This window comes from Mobula hypostoma, chromosome 5, assembly GCF_963921235.1.
Source record: "Mobula hypostoma chromosome 5, sMobHyp1.1, whole genome shotgun sequence".
In the NCBI taxonomy this organism is placed as follows: Eukaryota; Metazoa; Chordata; class Chondrichthyes; order Myliobatiformes; family Myliobatidae; genus Mobula; species Mobula hypostoma.
Window position 1 is genome coordinate 125368001 of NC_086101.1, and position 21592 is coordinate 125389592.

The window sequence follows — 21592 nt, forward strand, 5'->3', positions numbered from 1 at the left end:
TAACTTTTCTTATTGTATATCTTACTGAGAATGTTTCAAAGTTCAAAGTAACTATCAGCGTACATTTGTTTCCATATACTATCTTTAGATTAATTTTCTTGCAGACATTTTCCGGAACAATACAATAGAACTTTAAAAAGATCTACACATAAACAGGAAAAGACTGACAAACACAAAAGTGCAAAAGAAGAGAAACTGCAAATAAAAATAATGCAACAACAAACGCTTATCTTTATAAAGACTATTATCAACTGTGTGGGAAAAGAATAGACAAGATTTATTGCAATACACAGAAACAAATTAAATATTACATTACAAAGAAAGAAATACAGTACTAAGAAAAAAACAAAAATATGAGAAATGTAACAAGATAATGCTCCGGTTGTTGAATTTAATGAATAACAGATAGCTAGAAGGTCATAGTCTACTGACATTCACTGTTCAAAGTTCAATAATTATAAGGATTCTACACTTAATTTCACTTGTAGTTGACTAATTTCTGTAAAATATTTTGACTACAGGCTTTGCTAGATGACAGCATTATCAATATATCAACTATAGCCTCATCACGTTATGTTGGTCCTATTAAAAGCCGCATTGATGAGTGGCAAAGGCTTCTATCACTCTTCAGTGAAACTTTGGTGAGTTTAACATCTTTTGTTGGGTAGATCAAGAAGGGTTTTGATTTTTCTGATGATTCTGCATTTATAGGATTAAAAATTGGTCCATACTAATAGGTTTGTGAAATAGTATTTTGAAACTTCTATTCTTAAAAAAAATCTGCAATTTTGTAATATGTTTAATTGCACATTGAATTCTTAATGAAACACTCTGAATTACTCACTGTTATAATAAGTTAAGATAGCGCTTCATACCACATCTTCTACACAACTTATCTTTTTTAATCTATGTTTTTTATGCATTTGGGAGCACTAAACTTTTCATATCAGCATAGCGGAAAGTGTCTAAAGGATCTGACTCTTTTATTATTTTTATTCAACAATATGTATCTTCCAAAGCAAGCTCATGCTTGACCAAAGACATGTCGATTTCCTTTAATCTCCCTGGTAAGGCTATGGGGAAAAGGCAGCTGAGTAAGAGTAGCTGGATTGTTCTTACATACACCTGGAATAGATTAAATTGACCTTTGGTCTCCCTCCATTTTGTAATGCTGTGAACCTTTGCTGTAGGTATAACCAGAGCAACTGAACCTGCATTCCAACAATTATATGTATAAAGTATCTTCAATGTAACAAGCTAGTCTAACATGCTTCTCCAGAATGTGAGCAAACTAACACTTACACCATTCCTTTCATTGTTAGAGTAGGCCAGCAGAACAAAAAAGATTGCCGAAGCATTTTAAGAGTTCTGCAAATGTGGAAAGAGAGGCAGAAAACAAGAAAGATTTAGGGAAGAAGCTCCAAGGTTTAGTACCTTAGCAATTAAAATCAAGACTAGTGGCCAGTGTCACTGATATCTTTAACCTCTCACTTTGGAAATCTGAGGTACCCACCTGTTTCAAGCAGACTTCAGTTATACCAGTGCACAAGAAGAACATGGCAATCTGCCTCAATAACTATTGTCTAGTAACACTTACATCCATTGTGATGAAGGGCTTTGAGAGGTTAGTAATGAAACATATCAAGTCCTGCCCGAGGAGTGATTTGGATCTGCTCCAATTTACCTACTGTCACAGGTCAACAGCAGATGCAACCTTATTGGTTCTTCACTCAACCCTGGAAAATCTGGATGGAGAAGATGCATACAACAGGATGTTCTTCATTGACTACAGCTCTGCATTTAATACTAGCATCCCCTCAAAACTTATCAATCAGCTCCAAGACCTAGGCCTCAATACCCCCTGTGCAACCTCACTTGCAGACCCCAAGCAGTTTGGCAACAACATCTCCTTCATAATCAACGTCATCAGCACAGGTGTACCACGAGGCTGTGTGTTTAGCCCTCTGCTCTGTTCGCTTTTTAGTTATGACTGTGAGGCTAAGCTGGAATCCATTTTGGATTGTGGGTTGGTTTTTGTGGACTAGATCTCCAGTTGGTGCTGCTCTTCAGTTTTCACTCTATGGAAAACAAATTAGATTATCTTTGTTTCTGGCTGTACCAGTGCAAGATTTGGAATTTCCATGTACTTGTTCTTGCAGAAATATAGCTCCAAGAAACCATCCCATACATCATCTATCTTCAGGCTATCCACTCAGAAACTTGGGCTAATTGAATGACAATTAAATCTGAATTTGAGCTTAACTTTGATAGAGGTATACAAGTTGCTAAGAGGCAAGATAGAGTGGATAAGCAGAGACTTTTTCCTAGTGTGAATATGGGAGGACATAACTTTAAGGAGTTTGGAGGAAAGTATAGGGGAGGATGTCAGAGGTAGCTTTTTTACACAGAGAAAGGTGGAGTGCACTGTCAGGTGATGGTAGAGGCAGATACTGTACATAAGAGATATTTACGAGACTCTTAGATAAGCTCTTGGATGAAAGCTAAATAGAGGGCTATGGAGAATGAAGGGTTAGATTTATCGTAGAGTAGGTTAGAAGACTGGCACAACATCATGGGTCAAAGAGCTTGTACTGTGCTGTGTTGTTCTATATTATAAGTTCTATAACTACCAGAAAAATCAGCTTTTTTAATTGAATTTTATTGAGAGCCCACTGTAACCAATCAAAGGAAACAAAAGCAGAGTCATACCTGGATGATAAATGACTGAGATATCCATCAAAGTGGAAGGAGCATTAACCAAGAATTGAAACTTTCCACATATCTTTCAGTGCTGTATACACCAGAATTCAAGCCATGCTGTAACTGACTTGTCTGTGCAAAATATTATACAAGGTGGATTGTATTTGGTTTAAACAAAGAGATTCCCCTAACACTATTTTCCTAATATTTCTATCCATTGATATGTCACCACCTTTTTTTGTTGTAAGTAATTAAAATAATTCACTTGGATTAATCATTTGATGTTAAACTTTTATTAAGTTAAAGTAAAGTGTAATGCCGCCCTCAACCGCATCTCTTCATTTCAGGCATGTCTACCCTCACACCGTCAGGATAGGATTCCTCTTATCCTCACCTACCACCCCACAAGCCTGCGTGCTCTGCAGATAATTCTCTGTAATTTCCATCATCTCCAATGGGATCCCACCACCAAGCACATCTTTGCCTTCCCCCCCACTTTCTGCTTTTATGCAGGGATTACTTCCTATGCGACTCCTGTATATCAGTGTGACCCAACATAGATTGGGTGACCACTTCGCCAAGTATCTGCACACCATCTGCCAGAAAAAGCAGGATCTCCCAGTGGCCACCCATTTTAATTCCATTTTCCATTCCCATTCTGACATGTCAGTCCATGGCCTCCTCTACTGCCGCGATGAGATCACTCTCAGGTTGGAGGAGGAACATCTTATCTTCCCTTTGGGTAGCCTCTGATCTGATGGCATGACATCGATTTCTCAAACTTCTGGTAATGGCTCTCCCTCTCCTTCACTATTCCTCATTCCCATTTCCATCTCTCACCTTATTTCCTTACCTGCCCATCACCTCCCTCTGGTTCTCCTCCCTCCATCCCTTTCTTCCATAGCCTTCTGCCCTCTACTATTAGATTCCCCCTTCTCCACCCTTTTATCTCTTTCTCCAATCAACTTTCCAGCTCTTTACTTCACCCCTCCCCCTTCCTGGTTTCATCTATCATCTTTTATTTCTTGTACCTTCCTGTGGGCCAAGAAGGCCCACCAGTGCCTTTACTTCCTGAGAAAACTAAAGAAATTTGGCCTGTCCCCTAAAATCCTCACTAATTTTTATAGATGCACCGTAGAAAGCATTCTTCTAGGGTGCATTACAACCTGGTATGGAAGATGTCCTGTCCAAGACCGGAAGAAGCTGCAGAAGATTGTGAACATGATGAAGTACATCACACAAACCAATCTTCCGTCCTTGGACTCACTTTACACCGCACACTGTTGGAGCAGTGCTGCCAGGATAATCAAGGACACGACCCACCCAGCCAACACACTTTTCATCCCTCTTCCCTCTGGGAGAAGGCTCAGGAGCTTGAAGACTCATACGACTAGATTTGGGAACTGCTTCTTTCCAACTGTGATAAGACTGCTGAACGGATCCTGACCCGGATCTGGGCCGTACCCTCCAAATATCTGGACCTGCATCTCGGTTTTTTTGCAGTACCTTACTTTCCATTTTTCTATTTTCTATTTATGATTTATAATTTAAATTTTTAATATTTACTATCGATTTGTAATCCAGGGAGCGGGAAGCGCAGAATCAAATATCGCTATGATGATTGTACGTTCTAGTATCAATTGTTTGGCGACAATAAAGTGTAAAGTATTTCTTCCTCCCCTCCCCCCACCTTCTTACGCTGACTTCTCATCTTTTTTCTCCAGTCCTGATGAAAGGTCTTGGCCCAAAATGTCAACTGTTTACTCTTTTCCATTGATGCAGCCTGGCTTGTGAGTTCCTTCAGCATTTTGTGTGTGTTGCTTGCTTTCCTTTCCAATGGGAGTGTAGCAGAATTTCTGATGCATGGATTGGGTCATATCACAAAGGCCCTTCTAAGTTGCCAATCAGCAAGCTTGTTGGATGATATCAATTGCTAAAGTAACAGTAATGTAACACTTTTATTTCATTACAGGATCAATGGCTGACGTGTCAGCGAAATTGGTTGTATCTGGAAAGTATTTTCTCTGCTCCAGACATTCAACGTCAGCTGCCAACAGAGGCTAGAATGTTCACTCAAGTGGATAAATCCTGGAAGGAAATTATGAGAAGAGTAAACAGCCTACCCAATGCTCTGAGGGCAGCTACTCAATCTGGTATATGAATTCTGAAAATACTAAAGGCTTGTCTAGAATGTATTTCTAGTATTGTTTTATATATAGAGTGGGTATTTTTCTTGCATAAACTGATTTATTTGAAGATTAAAATGTAGGTTCCTTTATCTGAAATATTTGTTTAGTGCATTGATGAATTATATTTAAGACCATAAGATATAGGAGTGGAATGAGACCATTCAGTCCATCAAGTCTGCTCTAGTATTCGATCAAGTTTGATTTATTATTCTCTCTCAGCCCCACTATCATAGCTTCTTTCCTTAACTCCTTACTAGTCAAGAACCTATTAACTTCTGTTTTAAGTATACCCAATGATATGGCCTTCACAAAGTCTGTGATCATAATTTCCACAGGTTCACCACCCTTTGCCGAAATAAATTCTGCCTTATCTCTGTTCTAATGTATGTCCCATTATTCTGAGGATGAGCTCTCTGGTGCTGGGCTCTCCTTCTACTGGAAACATCCTCTCCACATCCACATCTACTCTATTTAGGCCTTTTAATATTTGGTAGTTTTCAGTGAAATTCCCCCGTCACCCTTCTAAACTCCAGCGAGCACATCCCAGAGTGATCAAACATTGTCATCCCCAGGATCATTCCCATGAACTTCCTCTGGACCCTCTCCAATGCCAGCACATCTTTCCTTACATATGAAATTCAAAATTGCTCGTACTACTCTAGGTGTGGTCTAACCATTGTCTCAGGATTACCCTTTTTTTTATTTTAGCTATCTTAAAATTAATGCTGTTATTGCACTTGCCTTCCTTGCTGCTGACTCATTCTGCAGGTTATCCTATAGGGGATCCTGTACATGGATCCCAAATCCCTTTGCACCTCTGGTTTCTGAATTTCCTCCCTTTTTAAAAAATAATCTATACTTTTGTTCTTTTTATCAAAGTGCATGACCATACACTTGCCTATGCTGTATTCCATCTGCCACTTCCTTGTCCATTCTCCCAATATGTCCTGGTCCTTCAGCAGACTCCCTGCTTCTTCAACACTACTTGCACCTCCACCTATCTTGGTATCACCCTCAAACTTTATCCAGATCGTTAACCTATATGTGAGAAGAAGGGTACCCAACACTGACCCCTGGGGAACACCACTCGTCACCAGCAGCCAACCTGAAAAGGTTCCTTCTATTTCCATTATTTGCCTCCTGCCAGTCAGCTAATCTTCTATCCGTGCTAATACCTTTCCTGTGATGCCATGAGCTCTTGTCTCGTTTACCAACTTCATGTATGGCACCTTGTCGAATGTCTTCAGAAAATCCAAGTAAACAATATCCACTGACAACACACACAAAAAAATTGCTGGTGAACACAGCAGGCCAAGCAGCATCTATAGGAAGAGGTACAGTCGACGTTTCGGGAAGGGTCTCGGCCCGAAATGTCAACTGTAGCTCTTCCTATAGATGCTGCCTGGCCTGCTGCGTTCACCAGCATTTTTTGTGTGTGTTGCTTCAATTTCCAGCATCTGCAGATTTCCTTGTAATTGTGTTTTTAATATCCACTGACTCTCCTTTGTCTATCCTGGATGTTGCTTCCTCAACAAATTCTAACAAATTTGTCAGGCAAGATCTCTCCTTTAAGAAACTTTGCTGATTAATACCTACTTTATCATGTACTTCCAACCTCATTCTTAATATCATGGACTCTAAAATCTTAACATGCTTCTGAAATAAGGTTAATCAGTCTTCTGTTGGGGAAATGGGGAGTTACTAATTGTATGTATGATTGCAAAAGAATGATTGTATGCATGATCTTGAGTGTCAAGGAGTGAATAAGTGTGTAACTGAATGAGAGGAATTAGTGTGGAAAGGTGTTAATATATGTGATAAGATACTGAGTGAAAGACAAGGAGAGAGCAAATGAGTCATTAACCAAGGAAGAACTCAAAAAGGAGTGATTCAAGCAAAGTGTCTGGATGTAGAGGAAAACAAAAGGAATTCTGCAGATGCTGGAAATTCAAGCAACACACATAAAAGTTGCTGGTGAACGCAGCAGGCCAGGCAGCATCTCTAGGAAGAGGTGCAGTCGACGTTTCAGGCCGAGACCCTTCGTCAGGACTAACTGAAGGAAGAGTGAGTAAGGGATTTGAAAGTTGGAGGGGGAGATCCAAAATGGATAGGAGAAGACAGGAAGGGGAGGGATGGAGCCAAGAGCTGGACAGGTGATTGGCAAAAGGGATACGAGAGGATCATGGGACAGGAGGTCCGGGAAGAAAGACAAGGCGGGGGGGACCCAGAGGATGGGCAAGGGGTATATTCAGAGGGACAGAGGGAGAAAAAGGAGAGTGAGAGAAAGAATGTGTGTATAAAAATAAGTAACAGATGGGGTACGAGGGGGAGGTGGGGCATTAGCGGAAGTTAGAGAAGTCGATGTTCATGCCATCAGGTTGGTGGCTACCCAGACGGAATATAAGGTGTTGTTCCTCCAACCTGAGTGTGGCTTCATCTTTACAGTAGAGGAGGCCGTGGATAGACATGTCAGAATGGGAATGGGATGTGGAATTAAAATGTGTGGCCACTGGGAGATCCTGCTTTCTCTGGCGGATAGAGCATAGGTGTTCAGCAAATCGGTCTCCCAGCCTGCGTCGGGTCTCGCCAATATATAAAAGGCCACATCGGGAGCATCGGACGCAGTATTAGGTGTTCAGCAAAGCGGTCTCCCAGTCTGCGTCCATTCAGGGCCCCAAACAGTCCTTCCAGGTGAGGCAACACTTCACCTGTGAGTCGGCTGGGGTGATATACTGCGTCCGGTGTTCACGATGTTTTCCAGGCAGTATGTAAAACTGACAGAGGTCAGGAATAATAGCTCTGGAAAAAAATCATTGTTTTGAATTCATTAAGCCGATATCCCAACTGGATCACTTTTCTTTTTTGGGTTTCAATGTTCCTTTACACAATTTTTATGTGTGCAATAAATAAGAATGAACCTAATGTGTAGTATTAATTAAATATATTTTGATTCAGTTAAATTTTTAAAGAAGTTAATGCATCAAGATATCACTAAGTACATAAGACTGGTGAATTATGATCATGCAGGAAATAAAATCCATGGGATGTTCTCAGATTTGTGTAGTTCCCCAAGTAATCTTTACATTTTCACTCTCTTCATTTGAAGTACTGCCAATTCTATCCTGCAATGTGCAATATGTGTTGTAGTGTTCCTAATGCAATCTTGTTTTATTTAATCAAATGAATACAGTCACGGGTACCCACATGATGATTTGTAACAAAATTTTACTTAGATTGAAGATAGGGAGAGTGCAAGTCTGTTGCCTTTACAGTTGCTATCTGTTTTGCTGAAGTAATCCCTGCAGCTTCTGACCTCTGTTTATGTGCCTTAATTTTATATGTTACTTTATCATGTAAAATGTTATTGTCATTTCTATTTTTATAGGTACTTTGGAAGCCCTCCGGAATAACAATGCATTATTAGAGCAGATTCTGAAGTGTCTGGAGGCCTACCTTGAGTCTAAACGAGTGATCTTCCCCAGGTTTGTCTCCTTTTACCTGTTGATTTTACTGCAGTTGCTTAAACAAATACAAATTTTCTTTCTCAAATGCTTTGACTATGAAGTATTTTCTTTCTTATTATCATTATCATTAATTATGATCAGGCAGGAGATGATACAAAATAGTTCTTTTTCCCCATTGATTTTTCTCTTTTGGGAGTTGCTGCTGAATGCATATTTCTTTTGTTCCTGCTTCCCCACCCTCAACAGTTTATTCTTTAATCAAGTTCTACCTTTTTTCTAGTTCAGTGGGCAGTTCTGCAATAGTTTCTCTGCTTGCTCAGCAAGGTGACAATCGGCGTACTTTAAATCTGCATGAGGGCAGAGAACAATATTGAAATCCCCCACATCTGTACAACCTTTGTCCACCTACTGAAAATAGTGTTTAAAGATTAAGATCTCAGAATTGACTCATTGTCAAGGCTTATTGTCTCACCCTGCAATATTTATCAGAGATATGAAAACTTCATTATGTACTGGAGGAACCCTCAACATCATTCAAATCCATAGGTGAACAAATGTCATCATGTCCCCTCAGCCAGCATTTTCAATATTGAGACTGATCACATTCGACCAGTACTGATCGATGCTGCATATTTTCCATACGACTTGCAAAAAATTCATTGTGCTTTGAGCCGCCTTATGTCAAGTAATGTTCAAGATGACATGAATATAATGCTTCAAGGGCATCCTCAGATTTTCCTCAAAACATATGTACTACAGATCCCAAAACCATTGGAATCATTGATCCAAGACTGCTCAGACTGGCAGAGAAGCATCCTGGAAGACACTTCAATTATCTCTGATAAGAAACCAAGCAAAGCAGCATGAGGAGAGTACAACAGTTCAGCAACCTCTCATGTCTCCTGTCAGGCATTAACCGGCCGAGTAGTGGCTTTGTGCACCAATATTATACCAGAATCAGCAGTCACTTTAGAATCCACAGAAATTAAATGGGAAAAAAAATCATTGACCAGGCAAGGCTCTATCATATAATTCCCAGACAAGACATTAACAGAAGACATTTAGTTAGCTTTTTGCCCTTGTATTGCTAATATTAATAAAGTGCTGTGAAAACTTCACTCCTGCTGGAACTCATCTTGGCAGATATGTTAGTGTTTCTTTTTGCTCATTTTGTTTCTTCCCCTTCCTTCAAAAACCTCTTCAAAACTTAACTCTTTGATCTTATTTTTATTGTTTTTCCAGTATATTTCCCTCCACTTCAATGTGTGCAGATCTTCACCTGGATGTTGTGCCTTGGTGGTTATCATGCATTAAAATTGTTAGGCAAAAAAAGTTTCTTTTACATTCCATCCTTTTTGGATTTTTTTTCAGGTTGATGATTCCTTTGTTTTTTATTATTACTAAAGTCAAGCAAATAGACCTGTAACTCCTAAAAATGTGTCTCCTACACACACAAATTAGAAATAAGTATCCACCACCAATCTGCTGGAACATTCACTATCCCTCAACTGAGGATGCACGAGCAATGAGTGTTTTACCATTTGTTATAAAAGTCTTCATAAAATGTTCTTCTAATATTGGGTTTAAAGGAATTATATTATCCTTTGTTTGAATCTGATCATAGGTTTTACTTTCTGTCTAATGATGAACTATTGGAGATTCTAGCACAGACACGCAATCCACAAGCTGTCCAGCCACATCTGCACAAGTGTTTTGATGCAATTTCAAGACTGGAGTTTGCACTAGCCCAGGCTGAGGAAAAACCAGCTGAGGGAGAACCTGAGAAGGTGTACACTAATGATATCTTGGCTATGATTTCTCCCGAAGGAGAAAAAGTAAGAGCATTTTTGTTGGTATTAACTGACACTGTAGGAGACAGCTTATATATATTCAGTTTCAACAAACTCGTGAATTTGCATTAAATCTTTATTTATAACATATCTTCTGTTGCCTCTGTATGATAAGATATATGAGATTGTATCCTTGCTTCACTACATGTTTAACCTTCATTCTTATTTATGTAGCCATGAAGGAACAGAGATGTGGGAAAATGAGTATGTCGGATGATGGTTTAACTTATTACAAAAATCCGTTGCATAGGTACCCTCTTCACCAGGGAAAATTGATTGTCATGGGATATTTAAAATGGAAGCAATAAAAATGAGTGTCAAAAAATCAAATTAAAAATATCAAAACCATTGAAAAGCACAAGCAACACACATCAAAGTTGCTGGTGAACGCAGCAGGCTAGGCAGCCATCTCTAGGAAGAGGTACAGTCGGCCCGAAACGTTGATTGTACCTCTTCCTAGAGATGCTGCCTGACCTGCTGCATTCACCAGCAACTTTGATGTGCGTTGCTTGAATTTGCAGCATCTGCAGAATTCCTGTTGTTTGCATTGAAAAACACAAGTTAGTTTAAAATAATTTAAGATGCATAATAAATCCGTTGACTTATGTGATCTTTAATTGAGGGTTTCTTTGGAAAGAGTCCTGGCTGATATATTATTCTAATACACCTGGTGATTTCCCTACAAGGCTATCTTCTTTTTTTTGCCCTGAAGGTTGGTTTGGGGAAAGGACTTAAAGCCAGAGGTAATGTAGAGGATTGGCTTGGAAAGGTAGAAGAAGCGATGTTCTCATCACTCCGTCGTTTGTGCAAAGTTGCAATCGCTGATTATCAAACTCAACCCAGAGTGGAATGGGTGGTGTCTGGACATCCTTCTCAGGTATATAAAAACTTGTTCTCTTTAACTTTAACCTTGTTTTTAGGGAGGTATTAGATTGTGTTAATAAATTGTTCCGGGGTAATTCCCCTGTAATTTTCCATGTGTTGCATTGCCTGGTGCCTTTTCAACCTTTAGCTCCAGGTACCTATAGTGTAAAGGCGCCAGTCAGGCTGCCAAACAACAGTAAAAATTCTTGTCCTGAGTATTATAAAGGTACAGTATAGTACATACTTCTTCTGTCTTAATAGATGTAACTTGCAAATATCAGTAAATGCCGGATTTTCAATCACTTATATCTGGCTTTTCAAAGCTACTTTTTTAATTTGTTTGTGGAACCCAGCAATATATCAAAAGTTAGAATGTCATCAGTTTTAGCCAAATATCAAAGCTTCTTTGAGAAGAGGACATAGCTTTTCAGATTTGTATTGGGTAATGTGCACGACATTGATCAACCCAGAGTTTGTTTAAATATTGCTTTGGATTACATGACATGCCGGTATATATAGACCCATCTGTATTATGCAATTTCAAGTTGATACTTAAAGCTTTTGTTCATCCTTTATTTGAGGTGGAAGGGAGTGAGGATGAAGGATGACATTATATCACTTACATTGTTTTATAAGATTGTGATGCAATTGTTGGAAATGGAGACTGGCCTGCAGAAGGTTTTGGTGAATACATGGCAAGTCAGAGTGGATAATTTTACTCCACAATTTATAAAAGAAACCAGCCATCATCTTATTGATGGCATTGATTGAATTATAAAGCAGCCACATTGCAGGTACTGAATAGAACCTGCTTACATAGAATAGGAAAATACTTCCAACATCTAACTACTTATTTCAAGGGTACATCATCTGTATAGATACATAGAACATAGAATATAAAAGAATACAGGACTGGACAGGCTACTTGGCCCATGATATGCCAATCTTGATGCTAATTTATACTGTGGGCTCCTCCAGTGTATCATCCATATTGCCCCATTTCTTTCAAGTTTGTCTGTCTATCTAAAAGCCTCTTAAACTCCATTGCTTCCTTACTACCCCCAGTAACCCATTTCAGGCATTTCACTCTCAGTGTAAAAAATCTGCCTCCCACATTTCCACTAAACCCTTCCCCTCTAACCTTAAAAGCACGTCCTGTGGTCATTTCTACTGTGGTGAAACTATTCTGACTGTCTACCCTATCTATGCATCTCATAATTTTAAAAAGCTCCATCAGGTCCCTCTCAGCATCATTACAAAGAAATATACAAGATAAAAGCAAGCCTTTGATCTCAACGAGTCTGTCTTTGTGCTCATGTTCTGTACATAATTATTCCCACCTTATTTCATCTAACATAGTAGTGTTCATGACTTTGTAGACTATTCAGATGGGAAGAAGATGTTCCTGAAACATTGAGTGTGGGTCATCAGTCTCTTCACCTCTGTAATGGTAAAATGAGAAAGCATGACCCAGATGGTGAAAATCCATAACAATGGATGTCACCTTCTTGAGGCACTGATTCTTGAAGAAGTCCTTGATGGTGAGGGAGGTTATGCCTGTGTTGGAGCCAGCTGAGACTACAACTGTCTGTAGACTCTTTTGATCCTGCATATTGGTGCCTTCATACAGGCAGTGATGCAACCAGATAAACGATTCTGATTAATCCAGGTCAATAAATATGTGGATAATATTAAAAAAGATGGTGCTGTAGACAGTGTACGTAGTAGGTTATGAAAAATTACAGGTGATTTTGATCAGCTAGACATGTAGTTTGAATTCCACACACAAACAGACATTCTGATCTTTAAGGGGAACTATTCTTCCCTAGCCACCCTTTTATTCCCAGATTACCTATATCATCTGTTGGGATTCTGCCTCACCTTGCCTGCCACATATGTCTTATATGCACTTTTTTGCCTTCCTATCTTGTCTCTTACGTGCACTTCTACACTTATTATATTCAAGAGATTCACTAAGTTCCAAATGCTTTTATTCTCCTTCCTATTCTTAACCAGAGCCTCAAATTGTCTCATCAACCAGGGTTCTGAAAACCTGCCAGCCTTTTCCTTCACCCTAACAGGAACATATAGGCCCTGAAAGCTTGATGTCACACATTTAAATCCTCTCATGTGGTAGGTGCTCCTTTCTGAGAACAAATCTTGCCCAACCAAACCAACTTCTGTAAGATCCCACATAATGGCTCCAAAATTTTCTTTGCTGCTGTTCAGGACTTTATCCTGTGAACTGGTTGTATCCTTTTCCAGAACCATTTAAAAACAGTTAAATTATGGTCACTAGAACCAAAAGTGCTCAGTGACAGACATTTCTGCCAATTGCCCTACCTCAATCCTCAGGAGGAGGTCCAGTGCTGCACCCGCTATAGATGGTCCCTCTATATAATTATTAAAAGAAGCTTTCTTAGACACATTTCACAAATCTTACTTGGTTCAAGTTTTTACACTATAGTTGGCCCAGACAATCACTGAGAAATTAAAATCCCTATTTAATAGTACACTATTATGTTTAGAACAATTCCCACTCCTCTCTTATTTACACCTCTGTCACACCTTTAACATCTCTCTCCTGGAACAGTGAGCTGCCAGTCCTGTCCTTTCCTCAGTACTATTTCTGTTATGGCTATGATATTCCAGTCCTCAGAAACAATCCATGCCCTGAGTCTATCTGCAATACCCGTTGAGTCTATCGTGTTGAAATCAATGCAGTTTAAATCAGTCATCTTTCAGCTCCCTTTACTGTACTCCTGTTTAATCTGATATCTAAACTTCCTCATGTTGGCTACTATATTATTCCCTGATTCCTCATCAGTCACTCTACCACTCATGGCCCATCACCATGCCAATCTGGTTTAAAACCTGTCCAAGTAGCACAAACAAATCTCCTAGGCAGGATATCAGTCACAAGTTCAAGGGCATTCAGTCTCGGTCGTACATCTCATCCCTACTCCAGAAGAGATTTCACTGATCCAAGAGCTTGAACCCCTGACCCCTGCAGCAACTCGTCAACCTCACATTCTTCTGTGCTATCTTGCTATCTTTCTATTTCTGCCCTCACTAGCATGTGGCACTAGGAGTAATCCAGCGGTAACTACATCCTATCACAAACTTATAGGGACCTGCTTTTTCTCTCCTAATTTCTTACATTACAGCAAACACAAAATGCTGGAGGAACTCAGCAGGTCAGGCAGCATCTATGGAAATAAATAAACAGGCGATGTTTCAGGCTGAGACTTTTCTTCAGGACTGGAAGGGAAGGAGAAAGACACTATGTGACAAAATACCAAGTTATCAGAAGATTGAGGCCGATAAGTAAGACAATGGGGGAACATTCAGAAATGTTAATGGGAGATGAGAGAGATTAACGAAAGGAGACACAGTTCCGAGTATTGTCAGAGACCGGTTGCTTTGAACCTGAACTGTTTGAAGTTTGATGGACAGGCAATCCAGCAGGGGGATAAAAGGAACAGGTTCACTAAGGCAACACACACCACGACACCACGAGATAACGAGACCTTGGAAAAGCGGTGTGCCCCCACAGGTTGGTGAGAATTTTGGAGGTCTGGTCGCGAGACCAACCATAGATGCACAGGGTGAGAAGGTACGATCGGCGGGAACCTGGTGTGTGTGTCCGCCCTTGCCTGGGTGCCGGGTTCACAGCGGAAGAACGATCGTATCCGGAGCGGAGGGGTCACAGTCGGTGACCTCAGAAGACATTACAAAGGGCTCGCCGGAAACCTAACTGCGAGGAATATCAAAGATCTGTTGAATCCGATTTGAATATCATCATTCGCTCTCTCTCCCTCCCCCCAATGGCACAACAGCGATTACTGCGAACTGAACTCTGTGTCACTTGAGACTGATCATTTTTCCCCTAGACTGCGATAGAGCTTGATTGATCCTATTATCCTAGTTCTGTGTACATGTATGTTTTATCATTGCTAACCCGTTGCATTTATATCCTTATGTTTAGAGTACTGTGTTACTTATTTCTTTAATAAAACTTTCTTAGTTCCAGTAATCCAGACTCCAACTAAGTGGTCCATTTCTGCTGGTTTGGCAACCCAGTTATGGGGTACATAACACACTAAAATAAAAAGGTGGGGGGAGGGGCAGGAGGACCAGCTAGAATGTGATAGGCGAAGCCAGGTAGGTGGACGGGTATCTTTATCTCCCCCCCAGCTCTCTGCTTTCTATAGGGATCATTCCCTCTGTGATTCCCTTGTCCATTTGTTCCTCCCCACTAATCTCTCTCCTGGCACGTACTCCTGCAAATGACAGATATGCTACACTTGCCCATTTACCTCCTCCTGTACCTCCATTTGTAGCCCCAAACAGTCAACATTTCACCTGCGATTATGTTCAGGCCATCTATTGTATCCAGTCGTCCTGATGCAGCCTACTCTATCACTGATAGCACAGTGCTTTACAGTGCAGGAGACCTGGGTTCAATTCCCACTGCTGCCTATAAGGAGTTTGTACATTCTCCCCGTGACCACATGGATTTCCTCCGGGTTCTCTGGTTTCCTACCCTCATCCAAAGATGTACTGGTTGGTAGGTTAATTGGTCAATGAGAATTGTCCCATGATAGGGCTGGGATGAAATTGGGGAATTGCTGGGCAGCGAGGCTCAAAGGGCCAGAAAGGCTACTCTGTGCTGCATCTCAATATATAATAAATAAATTGGTGAGACCCAACGTAAATTGGGGGACTGCTTTGTTAAGCACCTCCACTCTATCCATCAAAAGCAGAATTTCCTGGTGGCTAACTATTTTAATACCTGTGCCGACTCCTGTTCTGACATGTCAGCCTATGGCCTCCTCTCTTGCTATGAAGAGGCCACTATCAGGATGGAGGGTAAATACCTCATATGCTGTCCAGGTAGCCTCCAATCTGATGGCATAAACATTGATTTCCCCTTCCAGTAATATTTTCACCTTCCAGTACCACCTTCTCTCTTCTTCTATTCCCCAGTCTGGCCTCTTACTTCTTCTCCTCAGCTGTCTGTTTTCTCTCCCTGGTGCCCCTTCTTCTTCCCTTTCTCCCATGGTTGACTGTTTATTCATTTCCAAAGATGCTGCCTGACCTGCTGAGTTCCTCCAGCATTTTCTGCTTGTTGTTCTGGATTTCCATCATCTGCAGAATTACATCAGCATTTGTCAGCAGGATTACAGTGGTGCTAGAAATTTTGTGAACCCTGTAGAATTTCCTTTGTATCTGCACAAATATGATCTAGAATGTGATCAGATCTTCACACAAGTCCTAAAACTAGACAGTGAACCCAGTTAAATAATAGCACAAAAACATTATACTTGTTCATTTATTTATTGAGAAAAATGATCTATTATTACATGTATTTATTGGAAAAAGTATATGAACCTTTGCTTTCAGTAACTGGTGTGACACCCTTGTACAACAATAACTTCAACCTAATGTTTCCAGTGACTGTTGATCAGTCCTGCACATTGGCTTGGAGTAATTTTAGGCGATTCCTCCGTACAAAATTGGCTTCAACTCTGGGATGTTGGTGGGCTTCCTTGTGTGAACTGCTTGCTTCAGGTCTTTCCACAACATTTCTATAGGATTAACGTCAGGACTTTGACTCGGCCAATCCAAAACACCAACTTTCTTCTTTTTAAACCAATCGGTTGTTGATTTACTCTAGTCTTTTCGACCATTGTTGCATTATCCAACTTCTATTATGCTTTAGCTGATGGACTGCTACCCTGACATTCTCCTGTAAAATGTCTTGATACAATTTTGAATTCATTGTTCCCTCAACGATTGCAAGCTGTCCAGGACCTGACGCCCCAAATCAACCTGAAACCATGATGCTCCTTTCACCATGCTTCACAGTTGGGATGAGGTTTTGGTGTTGATGTGCAGTGCCCTTTTCCCTCTAAATAATAGAAATGAGTATTTCTGCAAAAAGTTCAACTTTTGTCTTATCTGTCCACAAACCGTTGTCCCAGAAGCATTGTAGGATATCCAGGTGGTCTTTTTCAAACTTGAGATGTGCAGCAATGTTTTGTCTGGAGAGCAATGGTTTCCTCTGTGACGTCCTTCCATGAACACCATTCCTGCTCAGTGTTGTTCTTATAGTGGACACATGAACAGAAACTTTAGCAAGTTCTAGAGATCTCTGCATGTCTTTTGCTGCTACTCTTGGGTTGTTTCACCTCTTTCAGCATTACACATTGTACTCATTGTGTGATCTTTGCAGGATGCCCATTCCGAGCAGAGTAGCAACAATACTGAATTTCCTTCATTTGTAGACAATTTATTGCAGTAGACTTTTGAACACTCAGATCTTTAAGAATACTTTGGTAGCCTTGTCCAGTTTCATGCACCTCTACAATTCTTTTTCTAAGGTTCTCTGAAAGTTGTTTTGATCGAGACATAGTGCACATAGATAGATCTTCTTGAGAAGACTAAGAAGAGAGAAATCTATAGCACATTACAGTCCCTTTGCCCACAATGTTGTGTTGACCATGTAACCTGCTCTAGAAAGTGCCTACAATCTCCCTACCACATAACCCTCTATTTTTCTAAGCTCCGTGTACCTATCTAAGTGTCTCTTAAAAGACCCTGTTGTATCCACCTCTACCACCTTCACTGGCAGTGCATTCCACGCACCCACCATTCTTTGTGTGTAAACCTTACCTCTGAAATCCCCTTTGTAGCTACTTCCAAGCACCTTAAAACTATACCCTCTCACGTTAGTCTTTTCAACCCTGTGAAAAAGCCTCTGGCTTTCCACACAATCAATGCTTCTCATCATCTTATACACTTCTATCAGGTCACCTCTCATCCTCTGTCGCTCCAAGAAGAAAAGGCCAAATTCACTCCATCTATTTTCATAAGGCATGCTCTCCAATCCAGGCAACATCCTTGTAAATCTCCTCTGCACTCTCTGTATGTCATCCACATCCTTCCTGTAGTGAGATGACCAGAATTGAACACAGTACTCCAAGCCGGGTCTAACCAAGGTCTTATAGAGCTGCAACATTCCTCAAAGGTTTTGAACTCAATCCCATGGTTGACAAAGGCCAAAATACCATACACTGTCAACCTGCGCAGCAGCTTTGAGTGTCTTGTGGACATGGACCTCAAGATCTCACTGATCCTCCACACTCCATGAGTCTTACCATTAATATTATATTTTTTCTTCAAATTTGACCTACCAAGATAAACCACTTCACACTTATCCAGGCTGAACTCCATCTACCACTTCTCAGCCCAGTTCTGCATCCTATCAATGTCATGTTGTAACCTCTGACAACCCTCCAGACTATCCACAACACCTCCAACTTCTGTGTCATTAACAAACATACTAACCCATCCCACCCTTCAACTTCCTCATCCAGGTCATTTATAAAAATCACAAAGAAGAGGGGTCCCAGAACAGATCCCTGCAGAACACCACTAATCACGGTCTTCCATGCAGAATACAAACTATCTACCACTACCCGTTGCCTTTTGTACTTAAGCCAGTTCTGGATCCACAAAGCAATGTCTCCTTGGATCCCATGCCTCATTAATTTCTGAATGAGCCTTGCATGGGGAACCTTATGTAATGCCTTATTGAAATCCATATACACTACATCTGCTGCTCTATCTTCACCAATGTGTTTTCTTTATAGGGCAGGGCAGCTCTACAACCCAAACCTCCAATCTCATCTCATTAATTGGAACACCCAACTCCAAATAGCTTTTGTAGAAGACATTACCGCAGAGGTTCACATAGCTTTTCCAACAAATACATGTAATATTGGATCATTTTTCTCAGTAAATAAATGAACAAATATAATGTTTTTGTGTTAGTTATTTAATTGGGTTTTCTTTATCTAGTTTTATGACAACATGAAGATCTGATCACATTTTAGATCATATTTATGCAGAAACAGAGACAATTCTACAGGGCTCAAACTTTCGAGCACCACTAGAACAAGTGTTTCAAGGTCAGCTAATTTTATGATGAAGTATCAATTGGCTAATTTCTTGTTTAAATAATATATGACTCCAGTTCAGGATGATAGGTACCAAAGTGCACCATTGTCCTTATCTCTGTTCTGCTGGACAGAGATATATAACTCAGGATCAGATTTATTATGATTGACTTATGTAACATGGAATTTGTTGGTTTTTGGCAACAATACATGAATTTCAAGGGCATATGGTTGGGTTAGTGAGTTGTGCGCATTCAAGGGTAAAAGGTCCCTGATGGCAGTTATATACAGCCCTTCCGACAATAGCTGGGATAGGGACCACAGATTACAACAGGAAATAGAAAACGTGTGTCAAAAGGGCAATGCTATGATAGTCATGGGAGATTTTAACATTCAGCTTGATTGGGAAAATTAGGTTGATAATGGATCTCAAGAGAGTGAGTTTGTTGAATTCCTATGAGATGGCTTTTTAGTAGTTTGTCGTTGAGCGTACTAGGGGGTCAGCTATACTGGATTAGGTGTTATGTAATGAACTGGATGTGATTAGGAAGCTTAAGGTAAAAGAGCCCTTAGGAGCCAGTGATCACAATATGACTGGGTTCAACTTGAAATTTGAAAGGGAGATAGTAAAGTCTGACATAGCAGTATTTCAATGGAGCAACTGAAATGACAGCGGTATGAGAGAAGAGTTGGCCAAAGTAAATTGGAAGAAGATGCTGACAAGAATGTCAGCAGAGCAGCAATGGCATGAATTTCTGGGGAAAATGAGGAAAGTGCAGGATAGATATATTCCAAAAATGAAGAAATACTCAAATGGCAATATAGTACGACCATGGCTGACAAGGGAATCGCCTCTGAACCATCTCCAATGTCAGTATATCCTTTCGAAAATAAGGAGTCCAAAACTGCACACAATACTCCAAATGTGGTCTCACAAATGCTTTATAGAGCCTCAACAGCACATCCTTGCTCTTATATTCTATACCTCTAGAAATGAATGCCAAAATTGCATTCACTGCCTTCACCACTGGAGGTTAACCTTTAGAGTTTCCTGCACAAGGACTCCCAAGTACCTTTGCATCTCTGCATTTTGATGTCTCTCTCCATCTAAATAATAATCTGCCCATTTATTTCTTCCACCAAAATGCATGACCATACACTTTCCAACATTGTAAGTCATTTGCCACTTCTTTGCCCATTCCCCTTAGCTATGTAAGTCTCTCTGCAGGCTCTCTGTTTCCTCAACACTACCCACTGCTCCACCTATATTTGAATCACTAGAAGGGAAAAGATGAAATATGAAAGCGAGTTAGCAAACAATATCATAGTGGTTAGTAAAAGCTTTTTTGAGTATGGAAAAAATAAAACAAAGATGAGAGTGGATATAGGACTGCTAGAAGATGAGGCCAGAGAAATAATAACTGGGTTCAAGGAGATGGCAGATGAACTAAATTAGTATTTTGCATTGGTTTTCACAGTGGAAGTCACCAGGAGTGTGCCAGATGTTGTAGTGTGTGAAGGAAGAGATGTGCTGTTGCTATTACAAGGGAGAAGGTGCTCAAAAAGCTGAAAGACCTAAGGGTACATAAGTCACCCGGACCAGATGAACTGCAACGTAGAGTTCTGAAAGAGGTAGCAGTCGGAATTGTGGAGTCATTTGCAATGATCTTTCAAAAATCATTGGATTCTTGGCATGATGCCAGAGGACTGGAAAATTGCAAGTGTCACTCCACTCTTTAAGAAAGACGGAAGGCAGGAGAAAGGAAATTTATAGACCAGTTAGCCTGACCTCAGTGGGTGGGAAATGTTGGAGTCAATTGTTAAGGATGAGGTTATGGAGTACTTGGTGACACAGGGCAAGATAGGACAAAATCAGCATGGCTTCCTTAATGGATGAACCTTTTGGAATTATTAGAGGAGATTACAGGTAGGATAGATAAAGGGGATGCAGTGGTTGTTGTATATTTGAACTTTCAGAAGGCCTTTGAGAAAGTGCCACATATGCGGCTCATTACCAACTTAAGAGCCCATGGCACAGGAAAGTTACTGGCATGGTTAGAGTATTGGTTGATTGGTAGGAGGCAGAAAGTGGGAATAAAAGGATCCTTTTCGAGTTGACTGCCAGTAACTAGTGGTGTTCTGCAGGGGTTGGTGTTGGAACAACTTTTTATGCTGCAAAACAATGATTTAGATAATGGAATAGTTGGCTTTGTTGCCAAGTTTGCAGATGATATGAAGATTGGTGGAGGGGCTGGTAGTGTTGAGGAAACAGGTAGGCAGCAGAAGGATTTAGACAGATTAGGAGAATGGACAAAGATGTGGCAAATGAAATACCATGTTGGAAAATGTACTTGGTCATGGTCATGCACTTTGGTAGGTTTTTAGCTTGTGGTCACGTGGTCTCTGCTGCCTCACACATATTTACAGCCTTTCTAGTGTCAATCATTTTCACGAAGCAGGCTTTCTCTAAGTCCATTATCTGGGATTCTGCAGGCTATTCTGTCTTTAACTTGTGAGCCTCTCAAATCTCCAAATTCACATGACTTACTCAATGTGTGAAG

At 40.4% G+C, this 21592-nt stretch overlaps 1 protein-coding gene across 1 annotated transcript in view; it reads left to right on the top strand.

Annotated features, from left to right (window-relative positions):
• The window catches only part of dnah6 (dynein, axonemal, heavy chain 6), a 402938-nt gene that overhangs the window by 103661 nt on the left and 277685 nt on the right, over nt 1-21592 (top strand). The window contains exons 22-26 of the mRNA XM_063047640.1: nt 522-641; nt 4673-4853; nt 8275-8371; nt 9978-10188; nt 10916-11080. Coding sequence (XP_062903710.1) covers nt 522-641; nt 4673-4853; nt 8275-8371; nt 9978-10188; nt 10916-11080 — 774 coding nt within the window. The remainder of the gene's footprint in view (nt 1-521; nt 642-4672; nt 4854-8274; nt 8372-9977; nt 10189-10915; nt 11081-21592) is intronic.